The 12,135-nt window shown below is 37.2% G+C and overlaps 1 protein-coding gene across 4 annotated transcripts in view; it reads right to left on the bottom strand.

Moving 5' to 3' along the window:
* Nucleotides 1-4,199: 4,199 nt before the first annotated feature.
* ZNF565 (zinc finger protein 565) overlaps nt 4,200-12,135 on the bottom strand; it is a 32,252-nt gene continuing 24,316 nt past the window's right edge. For all 4 annotated transcript variants that reach the window (XM_049622137.1, XM_049622138.1, XM_049622134.1 and 1 more), the window contains one exon: nt 4,200-6,963. In XM_049622137.1, the coding sequence (XP_049478094.1) occupies nt 5,693-6,963 (1,271 nt within the window). In that variant the 3' untranslated portion in view covers nt 4,200-5,692. The remainder of the gene's footprint in view (nt 6,964-12,135) is intronic.

Raw genomic sequence — 12,135 nt, 5'->3', positions numbered from 1 at the left:
TCACAGCGTTGCCTCAGGGTTATGTCAACTCTCCTGCTCTTTGACATAAAATAGTTTGCAGAACTTGATCATCCTGACATTCCACAAAAGATCATCCAGGTGCCCTCCATAGTAACTTTTTAGTCAGTCAGTATTTATTTATTTATTTATTTATGTCAGTTAGTAATTTTTTAAGTAGACTTCATGCCCAGTGCAGAGTCCAATGCAGGGCTTGAATTCAGGACCCTGAGGTCAAGACTTGAGCTGAGATCAAGAGTTGGATGCTCAACTAACTGAGCCACCCAGGTGCCCCAATGTATAGTAACTTCCAAGTGTGGAATTTTATATCTGTAACTAGCTTAAAAATTGTGGGGGGTTTGGTAAAGTGAAGGTTTCCCACCTGGATATTCCCACAAAAATATTCTATCATTTGCTTAATTTATTAATTCAAATTTTCTACCTATTATTACTTATTATTATTTGTTCAACAAATATCTGACTGCCTCTTAGGAGCAAAGTAGCAGATACAATTCTCAACACATCAATGATTTAGAATTATGGTAAGAGTTGTGCGAATTCAGTCAACTTTTAAAAAACACAAACAGGGGCACCTGGGTGGCTCAGTCGACTTCGGCTTGGGTCATGATCTTGCGGTTTGTGAGTTCGAGCCCTGCTTTGGGCTCTGTGCTGACAGCTCAGAGCCTGGAGCCTGCTTTGGATTCTGTCTTCCTCTCTTTGTCCCTCCCCCATTCACACTGTGTCTGTCTCTCTCTCAAAAATAAACATTAAAAAAAAATTTTTTTTTAACTTATAAGCTAAGAGGAAACATGCAAAAATGATAACATTCATGTTTGAGTGAAGGTACTAAAAATGTTTTCTCCTTATAGTTTTCTATACTCTCTGTATTCTTCTATTGAGCATTTTTACTTTTTATAAGGACACGACAAAAAATTGTTTTAAAGATTCCTATTAAGAAAAAAAAACGATTCTTAAAACCTTTCATACTTTTGTTCCTAGCATTGCCACTTTTTGTGTTAGGACCATGCATTTTACAGATTACCTGAAAAAACACGATTTTTCCTTTTCACAGCCACACATTTGTGAAGTTGTACGTGCACATGAAACTCTGCCCTATCTTGCCCTTGTAATTTAGGATTCTTCATTTATGAGGCCTTGGACAAGCTACTTAATTTCTTTGACTCTCAATTTCTTTATCTTTTAAAGTAGGGGGGGGGGGAAAGAAGTGAAGCCAGAGACATAAATGACAATGTATGCAAATAACAAGGCAGGGAACACTTGGTGAATTTCAGGCACTGTGCTAGGAACTTTACACACATTTGTTCATCTCAAAAATAGCTCTTTTAAGTAAGAAGAATATGGCCAGTCCATTATTAAATGAACAAAGGATATGAACATACAATTTATTTATTTAATTAACAAATATTTATTGAGCAGCTACTATGTTTCAGGCACCATGCTAAAAGCAATACTAATGGTCAGTAAATACATGAACAAATGGTCATCTGTCTTAATCATAGTGAAAGGAATACAAGTGAAAACCAAGGTAACTTCCATTTTTCACCCATCAAATGGTCTACACATTTAAAATAAAATGTTTTCTCCAGGATTAGATGAATGTGGTGTTTTGGGATCTCTGCTACTGTGGGCAGATGCATGGAGGCATAATTTTCTTGAAGGCACTTAAGCAATGTGTCTAAACCAGCTGTCTAAAAATGTCCAACCAGAGAATGAAGCACTCCCAGTCATTTGTGGCTTCTGTATATCACTTGGGAATGTACCAAAACAAAAACAAAACAAAACAAAACAAAATAACAACAACAACACAAAAATGACTCCTTGGAAAATGGCTACTTCAAGGTGGGAGGTAGGGTATGAACAAGGTGAGCCTGGAACATTTGTAGCAGACTGCAAGCAAGTGATCAAAGACTACTGCGGTCATATCAAAAGGACAGAGGAGCCAGGGGAAGGCGCTCCCACATTCCAAACATGGAACAATTTGAGTATCAATGAGAGTACAACCTAATTGTATTTAAATATATTAAATATGCTACACACACAGACCTAAACTCATAGGTTATCATGGCAGAATGCTAGGGAACCAACTCATTATTTTGAAACCAGTAAAGAGAAAGAAAAAGCGTTTATCTCGCCTTTACTTACGGTAATAGGGAAAATCACGTAGCAGTTAAAGGGGAGTTTTTCTTCATAAAAATATCCTGGCTAATAAAAGAAGAAATAGGATACCATTCTGTAATCCTTAGTGGATTAATAGATCAATTGAACAATGGTTGCTAACATCATAAAAAGACACCTCAATGTTGTGTCTCAATACTAACCACCTGTAAATAGTCTTAGCCAAACACCACAGAACACCTCTTCAATCTGATCAAGCCTCTAGATACCAACTACCAATTTATAGGCAATACCAATAATAGAGGAGCATGTTAAACTACACCAGGGATTCAGTCAGCAAAAACTAGGCTCTGCGAAAATCTACAAGGCAAATGATCTAGTTTCTTCATAAAATAAATTACCAGGGGGGTAAAAAAGGATAAGAATGCACTGACAGAGACTTAAGAGATGTAACAACTGCAATTTGTAGACATAATTTGGATCTCAATTAACTTAAAAAATTTTTGTTTTTACATTTATTTATTTTCGAGAGACAGAGACAGAACGTGAGCAGGGGAGGGGTAGAGAGAAAAGGAGATGCAGAATCTGAAGCAGGCTCCAGGCTCTGAGCAAGCTGTCAGCACAGAACCTGACGTGGGGCTCAAACCCACGAACTGTGAGATCATGACCTGAGCCGAAGTTGAACACTTGACTGACTGAGCCACCCAGGTGCCCCTCAATTAACTTTAAAAAAAAATTGACATTTGTGAAACAATTAGAAATGGGAACACTGACCATCATCATATGTGTAATGACAGTATTGCCATTTTTTTTAAGGAGTGAAAATCGTCTCTCAAGTCGTGATATACTGTAGATACGTACTGAAATATTTATAGATTAAATGATGTTGCCGAATTTACTTCAAAACTAACATGAGGGTGGAGGAGTGGGTGGAGATACAGACACAACAAGATGGGCCATGGGCTAATAATTACTGAAGCTGGTGATGGGGGCACTGGAGGTACATTATAAGATTTTGTGTAAACAGAGAGTTTTAAAAATGTATATACATTTTGATCGAGCACTTCCACTTTCAGGAATGTATCTTAAAGAGGTATCACACATATAGAAAATAATTTATGTGCAAGGATATTTATTATACAATTGTTTGAAAGCAAAAATAATGGAAAAAACTAAATTGACAGGATAAATTATGAAACACATATACGATGCAGCTGTTAAGGAAGAATAAGGCAGCTATATATGTATCAATATGATCCAATTTCAAGGTGTATGGATAAGCAAAAATAACAAGTATAGAAATTTGCTACCATTTATGTAAAAATCTTTTTTATAAAGAGTGTTATATGTATGTCTACACTTAGGCAAACATAAAAATCAGGCAGTACACACAAGAACTTGACAGCAGTGATAGGTACATAGAGTAACAGCAGAGGTGGAGTAGAGATTATATACCAAATTGTAACTTTAAGATATTTATCCTATGAGTGTGCTGTTACTATTCAAAGCGACACTTTTTAATGTCATAGCTTTGAACTCCTCCAAATGTACACTGTAATCGTTAAACCACTTAAAGTAAAATGACATACAGAACACTACTTCCTAATCCTGTGTAGGCAGTGACACACGCAGAAAATACAGGTGCTTTAGTCAACAGTCTGGATGACTGAGAAGATGGATGGCATCGGGACACAACAGGCCCTGTGCCCCAGCCACTGCCTGGACTGAGGGGATGTTTCCTTAAGATTCCCCAGATTCATTCACAGGCTCTGATCCGTATATCACTAGGGTTGGATCAGGGCTCTCTCCCCTACCATTGTCATCTCCTGGAGTTATATCAAAATTCTGAAAACATAATTAATCCACGACAGGTGAAATTCTAGACATTCTATTTAAAATTAGCTTCTAACTTTAGCCCCATGTCAGGCTCTGTGCTGACAGCTCAGATCCTGGAGCCGGCTTCAGATTCTCCCTCCCTCTCTGTCCCTTCTCCACTCGCACTCTTTCTCAAAAATAAACATTAAAAATAATTTTTTAAATTAGCTTCTAACTTTGAAGAGATTGGATTCAATTAGCAGCAATTTTATTTATATTTATTTTCACAAATGATGATCATCTACAATTTGTTTCTTGGGAGCTATCCTTTTTTTTTTTTTTTTTATCATAGTTTTATTTAGCCTTGGAAATGAACTGGCAAGCTTCTCTCAGGGATTATCTATCTGTTCCTTGAAGTTTTAGTAGGCTAAACTGTTTTTAAAGGGAAGAGCTTTGATGTCTTTTTATGTCCTTCTACAATCATTCAGGTATTCCACGTCTTCTTAAACCAGTTTTGATACTTTTGTAAAAATCCATTCTCTTTAAATTTCCAAATACATTAAAGCCAGGCATAGTAGCTATTTAAAAGAAATACCCACCCCTTCCTTATTCATAAGGCTAAATGTTTTTCTTCTAGTTCAGAGTTGTCTTCCATCTTATAATATTGTTAAATAAACAACCTTCAGATTCAGCCTACTGTTGTTTTTTACTTTTTATTTTTAATTATCATTCTTACTATTGATACGGGTTTATGTGGTAATTTCCCTCTAATTTTTAGAGTTGACCATTCATCCATTCAATAGGCTTAGTATGTGACTGGCAATGAGTAAGTGCTGGAGATCTACATTTGGAGAACAAAGCCCTTACCTTCAATCCTGGGGTGACAGGAACATAGCTTTGGCTGTACGGAACTGGTTTTGATGTATAGAATTTTTTGACTGCTCTTGAGTTATACTTGGAAGTGGCTTTAGATTTCTAAGTGGGTCGATTTCTTTTGGCTACTCTTCTGTTAATTTCTAATCTTGTGACTTCCTAGCTTTCAATATCATGAAGACCTTCTTATGCTAATTATACTTTACTACTGTTTTCCAGAATGAATTATTGTTAACAAGTGGTTATGAAGGCTTTTTGTTATTTGGCACATTCATAAGGCCCTTCTCTCACATGAACTCCTTAACGGTAATACTGTTATAAATTAACAACAATAACTAATATTTATTGAACTATATATAGGGTTTATAAAAAATATCTGATAGTCCTCAGGAGAACTCTATCAGGTAAGTATAATGATTACTGCTTAAAAATAAGTAAACTGAGCAACAGGAAGATTGCATAATTTGTTCAATGCTATACAGTCGGTAACTGGTGGAACTGAGATAATACTAAATAATATGTATATCATGGTAAAAGGCACATTCAGAAAATACCTTAATAGGGTCATTTTCTCTTAGGAATTCTCAGAAGTTTAACACATTTTGTGTGGTAACAGGAAGGTTTTCTATAGTCACATTAATATTTTTTTCAGCATAAGTTTTCTGATGCTTAGTAAGCAGTGAGTGTGAGGCAAAAAGAATTCCTGCATTTATTGAATTTTCTTCTGGTAGGAATAATCCCACGTTCCGTAATGGAAATGACAAGTGAGGGTTTTCTGACATTAATCACATTACATTACACATTACCTAATATTGAGTCAGGTGTGAAATCCATGTAAAGGCTTTCCTATACCCTTAACATTCAAGGCTTTCTAACCAGTATGGATCCTGTAGTGTTCGATGAGCTGCGAGCCAAGAACAAAGGCCTGCCCACATTCTCTACATTCATAAGGTTTGATACCAGGATGAATTCTCTGATGTTCAGTAAGTTGTGAACTACGAATAAAGGCCATTCCACATTCCCTACATTGATAGGGTTTCTCACAAGTATGAATTCGTTGATGATGAGTCAGTTGTGAAACACGGATAAAGGCTTTCCCACATTCCTTACATTCATAGGGTTTGTCACCTGTATGAATTCTTTGATGTTGAATAAGGTATGAACTACGACTAAAGGCCTTCCCACAGTCCTTACATTCATAGGGTCGGTCACCAGTATGAACCCTCTGATGTCGTGTAAGCTGTGCATGTTGTCTAAAAGCCTTCCCACATTCCTTACATTCGTAGGGTTTCTCCCCAGAATGAATTCTCTGATGTCGAGTAACTTCTGAGCTATGAATAAAGCCCTTCCCACATTCCTTACACTCATAGGGTTTCTCACCAGTATGAATCCTCTGGTGGACAGTAAGCTGTGAATGCTGTCTGAAGGCTTTCCCACATTCTTTACACTGATAGGGTCTTGCACCCGTATGAATTCTCCGATGAACAGTAAGTTGTGAGCCACGAATAAAAGCCTTCCCACAGTCTTTACACACATAGGGTTTCTCACCCGTGTGAGTTCTTTGATGCAGAATAAGTTGTGAATGCTGTCTAAAGGTCTTTCCACATTCTTTACATTCATAGGGTTTGACACCAGTATGAAGTCTTTGATGTAGAATAAGTTCTGAAGTACGACCAAAGGCCTTCCCACATTCCTTACAATCATAAGGTTTCTCACCTGTATGAATTCTCTGATGTTGAACAAGGTGTGAGGCACGACTAAAGGCCTTCCCACATTCCTTACAGTCAAATGGTTTTTCACCAGTATGAGTTTTCTGATGCTGAATAAGGTGTGAGCCACGGCTAAATGCTTTCCCACACTCATTACATTCGATCAGTTTCTCACCAATCTCATTGTTCTGATGTAAAGGGAGGGATGTGTGATGCTCAAAAGTGGGCATGTTTTCATATGTGATTTTTACTTGCTTGAAACAGCATTCCTGAGTTACTCGTTGTCTTTCAAATTGGCCTTTGCATTCCCAGTCATCTCCAAAACTGGAGCCCTCAAAATCACAGCATTTAAGGCTTTCCATGATCTCCCAATTGAATGACTCTACTTCAAAAATCTCTTTTTGTGGAAATTTCTCACACCTGGACTCCAGCTCTGAAAAAGAAAAAAAGAAAGAAAGAAAAGAAAAGAAAAGAAAAAAAAAGAAAAGAAAATACAAGCAAGCTTCATTAAGAGAAACAAAAAATTTTATAGCTGACTAGAGAGACAAAATGAAAATAACCTTAAAAAGTGAATGGCTTATGTAAGTCTCAAATATTGCTGTGCAATTTCCAAAGAGTACATGAAAGCACAAATATGATGAGGTGTCAGAAGGGAGCAAAAGAAATTAAGCTGGGTGTTCTTAATTTTTATATAGGTCTCTCTTCCACATCTTGCACCTGCCTTCATAATACTTTTATCAGTTGTAATTAGATTTTCATTTACTTATTCATCTGTTGATCTTTTTGTTTTGTTCCTCCTAAATATCCCCAAAGGTAAAAATACAGCCTTTCTCACTAGCTTTTGTAACCAAACCCTAGTATATAATAAACTTTTAACAATGGGTTGTTTGATGAACAAATACTGCATTCTAGAGACAGATAAGTAGAACACAATAGAAAGCCAGAAAGAGACTGGAGTTTATATGGAAATTGAATTTATTATAAAGGTGGTATTTCAAAGGGGAAAAGGATAATTTTTGTAATAAATAAAGTTGGACAACAGGATACTCATTTGGAAAAAGATAAAAGTGTATCCATCACCAAAAACCATAAAATACCTAAGAATAAACCTAACCAAAGAGGTGAAAAATCTATACACTGAAAACTATAGAAAGCTTATGAAAGAAATTGAAGAAGACACACACAAAAAAGGAAAAACATTCCATGCTCATGGGTGGGAAGAACAAATATTGTTAAAATGCCAATACAAAGCAAACTACATATCCAATGCAATCCCTATCAAAATAACACCAGCATTCTTCACAGAGCTAGAATAGACATCCTAAAATTTGCATGGAATCAGAAAATACCCCGAATAGCCAAAGCGATCCTGAAAAAGAAAACCAAATCTGGAGGCATCACAATCCCGGACTTCAAGCTGTATTACAAAGCTTGACAAGTACCATCAAGTACCATCAAGACAGTATGGTACTGGCACAAGAACAGACACATAGACCAATGAAGTACATAGATCTCTACAGAACAGAGAACCCAGAAATGGACCCACAAACATTTGGCCAACTAATCTTTGACAAAGCAGGGAAGAATATCCAATGGAAAAGAGACACTCTCTTCAGCAAATGGTGTTGGGAAAACTGGAGAGCAACATGCAGAAGAATGAACAAGGGCCACTTTCTTACACCATACACAAAAATAAACTCAAAATGGAGGAAAGACCTAAACATAAGACAGGAAGCCATCAAAATCCTAGAGGAGAAAACAGGCAACAACCTGTTTGACCTCAGCCACAGCAACTTCTTATGTGACATGTCTACAGAGACGAGGGAAATGAAAGCAAAAATGAACTGTTGGGGCCTCATCAAGACAAAAAGCTTCTGCACAGTGAAGGAAACAATCAGCAAAACTAAAAGGCAAACAATGGAATGGGAGAAGATATTTGCAAATGACATATCAAATAAAGAGTTATTATCCAAAATCTATAAAGAATTTATCAAACTCAACACCCAAAAAACAAATAATCCAGTAAAGAAATAGGCAAAAGACATGAATAGACACTTTTTCCAAAGAAGACATCCAGAGGGCTAATAGACACATTAAAAGATGCTCAACATCACTCATCATCAGGGAAATAAAAATCAAAACCACAATTAGATATCACCTCACACCTGTCAGAATGGCCAAAATTAACAACTCAGGCAACAACAGATATTGGTGAGGATACAGAGAAAAAGGAACCCTTTTGCACTGCTGGTGGGGATGCAAACTGGTGCAGCCACTTTGGAAAACAGTATGGAGGTTCCTCAAAAAATTAAAAATAGAACTACCCTATGACCCAGCAATTACACTACTAGGTGCTTATCCAAAGGATACAGGAGTGCTGTTCCAAAGGGGCACATGCACCATCGACAATAGCCAAAGTATGGAAAGAACCCAAATGTCCACTGACTGATGAATGGATAAAGAAGATGTGGTGTGTATACACAATGGAATATTACTCGGCAATCAAAAAAAAAAAAAAAAAAAAGAAATCTTGCCATTTGCAACAATGTGGATGGAGCTAGAGTGTATTTTAAAAAAAACTTTTTTTTTAACATTTATTTATTATTGAGAAACAGAGAGAGACAGAGCATGAGTATGGGAGGGGCAGAGAGAAGGGGAGACAGAATCTGAAGCAGGCTCCAAGCTCTGAGCTGTCAGCACAGAGCCTGACGCGGAGCTTGAACTCACGAACTGCGAGATCATGACCTGAGCTGAAGTCAGATACTTAACTGACTGAGCCACCCAGGTGCCCTAGAGTATATTATGTTAAGCAAAATAAGTCAGTTAGAGAAAGACAAATATCATATGATTTCACTCATATGTGGAATTTAAGATATAAAACAGATGAACATAAAGGAAGGGAAGCAAAAATAATATAAAAACAGGAGAGAGACAAACCATAAGAGACAAATGCAGAGAACAAACTGAGGGTTGCTAGAGGGGTTTTGGGTGGGGGGATGGGCTAAATGGGCTAAGGAGGATGTTTGTTAGGATGAGAACTGGGTGTTATATGTAAGTGATGAGTCACTAAATTCTATTCCTGAAATCATTATTACACTATAAGTTAACTTGGATGTAAATTTAAAAAAATAAAAATAAATAAATTAGATACAAATTTGTCATTTAAAAAAAAATGTATCCATATGTTATGCCACCATATACCAGAACAAACTCCAAGTAGAGTTTTAATGTTAAAAGAAAATGGAAACCATACAAATACTAGGAGGAAACAAAGTAGATACTTTATAACCTAGGTATGGGGAAACCTAACAATGAAACAATGACTCAAAATTCAAAAGGAACCAAAGCAAAGACTAGTAAATTCCATATGTAAAGGTGAAAAACAAAAGAAAACAAAACTTGCACATGAACAAAAAACACCAAAAGTAAAATCAAAAAACAAGTGACAGGAAAATACTTAAAACTTAAAAAAAATTTTTTTTTAAATGTTTATTTATTTTTGAGAGATAGAGTGAAGTAGAGGAGGGGCAGAGAGAGAGGGAGACACAGAATCTGAAGCAGGCTCTAGGCTCTGAGCTGTCAGCACAGAGCCCAACATGGGGCTCGAACCCATGAACCATGAGATCATGACCTGAGCCAAAGTCGGACGCTCAACCAACTGAGCTATCCAGGTACCCCCTTAAACTTATATGGCAGGTAATGGGATAATCTTTATGATTTATGAAAAGTTCTTTAAAAATTGAGAAAATATTCCCAAAAAAGTTAATCATACAATTATCATCTGATCCAACAATCCCACTCTTAGGTATATACCCAAAAGAAGTGAAAACAGGCACTTAAATACTTGTATATCCATGGTCACAGGAACATTATTCACAATAGCCAAAAGGTGGAAAGAACCCAAGCATCCATCAACAGACAAATGGATAAACAGAATGTGGTATATACACACAATGGAAAACACTCAGCTTTTCTAAAAATTCTGGTAAGTGCTACAACATGGATGAACCTTGAAAACATTATGCTACATGAAATACATGAGATAACCTAGAATAGTCACATTTATAAAGACAGGAAGTAGAACAGAGGTAACTAGGGGCTGGGAGAAAGGGAAAATAGACAGTCATTGTTTCATGGATAGAGTTTTTATTTGGGATAATGAGTAAGTTCTGGGGTAGTGGTGATGGGTGCCCAACACTGGGAATGTAATTAATGCTACTGGATTGTATACTTAAAAATGGCTAGGGAAGCCTGGGTGGCTCAGTTGGTTAAGCATCTGACTCTTTGATTTCGTCTCAGGTCATGATCTTATGGTTTGTGGGTTCAAGCCTCATGCTGGGCTCTGCGCTGTCAGCATGGAGCTTGCTTGGGATTCTCTCTCCCTCTCTCTCTGCCCCTCCCCTGCTTGTGCATGTGCATGCTCTCTCTGTCTCTCTCTCAAAATAAATAAATAAATAGGGGTGCCTGGGTGCCTCAGCTGGTTAAACATCTGACTTCGGCTCAGGTCATGATCTCACGGTTCCTGGGTTTGAGCCCCGAATCAGGCTCTGTGCTGACAGCTCAGAGCCTGGAGCCTGCTGTGGATTCTTGGTCTCCCTCTCTCTCTGCTCCCACCAGGTTCTCCCTCTCCTTCCCTCCCTCCCTCCCTCTCTCTCTCTCTCTCTCTCTCTCTCTGAAAAATAAAAAATAAAACATTAAAAAAAAATAATAAATTTATGAAATATAAGAACAACAATAGTATGAAACTAGAATTCCAGATCATTAAAACAAAATCAGAATGGGGTGAGGGTGAGGATGAATCTAGGCAAGGGCCAACAAACTTTTTCTGGAAAGGACCAGATAGTAAATGTTTTAGGCCTTGTGGACCACATAAGGTGTCTGTAGCATATGCATGCATGCATGTGTGTGTGTGTCCCTCTGTCTGTCTATCTTTAAGCCCTATCTATCTATCTATCTATCTATCTATCTACCTACCTACCTACCTACCTACCTACCTTTAAGCCCTTTCAAAATGTAGAAACTATTCTTAGTTTGTAGGTGGTACAAGAAGTGGCCACGGGTTGGATCTGACCCACTGATTGTAGTCTGCCAAACCCTGGTAAGGCACAGGGAAGTAAAATATGGTAAAAGTCTTACTTTGCTCAGAAAAGACATTCAAAGATGCTATTTCATACCATTCTCCAATAAAAGAAACCAGGGCTTCTTTGAGGAATGGCTGGGGCAGGAAAAATACAAGATAAACCTGAAACATGCTGTGGTAAAATAAGGAAGTCCTCAAAACAGAATGAGGACATGTCAAGAGAACCCAGGAACAACCTGAAGGTGTTCCCAATGGCCAAAGCTTGAATAATTTGAACAACAAAATAAATAATGTATTTATTTTGTTCAATTGTACTGGGCTACAACCCATAGAATAAATACCCATGAGCCCATATTAATAAAAATAAATCACTGAATAAATAAATGAATGGGAGAGGGAGAAGGGACAGCTTTTTCTTACAGGAGAATTCCAATTAATAAATTTAGAAGGAATAAGGTACAAAGAAAATCAACACGAGGCAACGCTATTGTAATGACTGCTACAGAGAAGATCCACCAATGGATG

Source organism: Panthera uncia (assembly GCF_023721935.1).
Source record: "Panthera uncia isolate 11264 chromosome E2 unlocalized genomic scaffold, Puncia_PCG_1.0 HiC_scaffold_19, whole genome shotgun sequence".
Taxonomy (NCBI): domain Eukaryota; kingdom Metazoa; phylum Chordata; class Mammalia; order Carnivora; family Felidae; genus Panthera; species Panthera uncia.
Note: the sequence above shows the minus strand (reverse complement) of the source record. Positions and strands in the feature narration are given on the sequence as shown.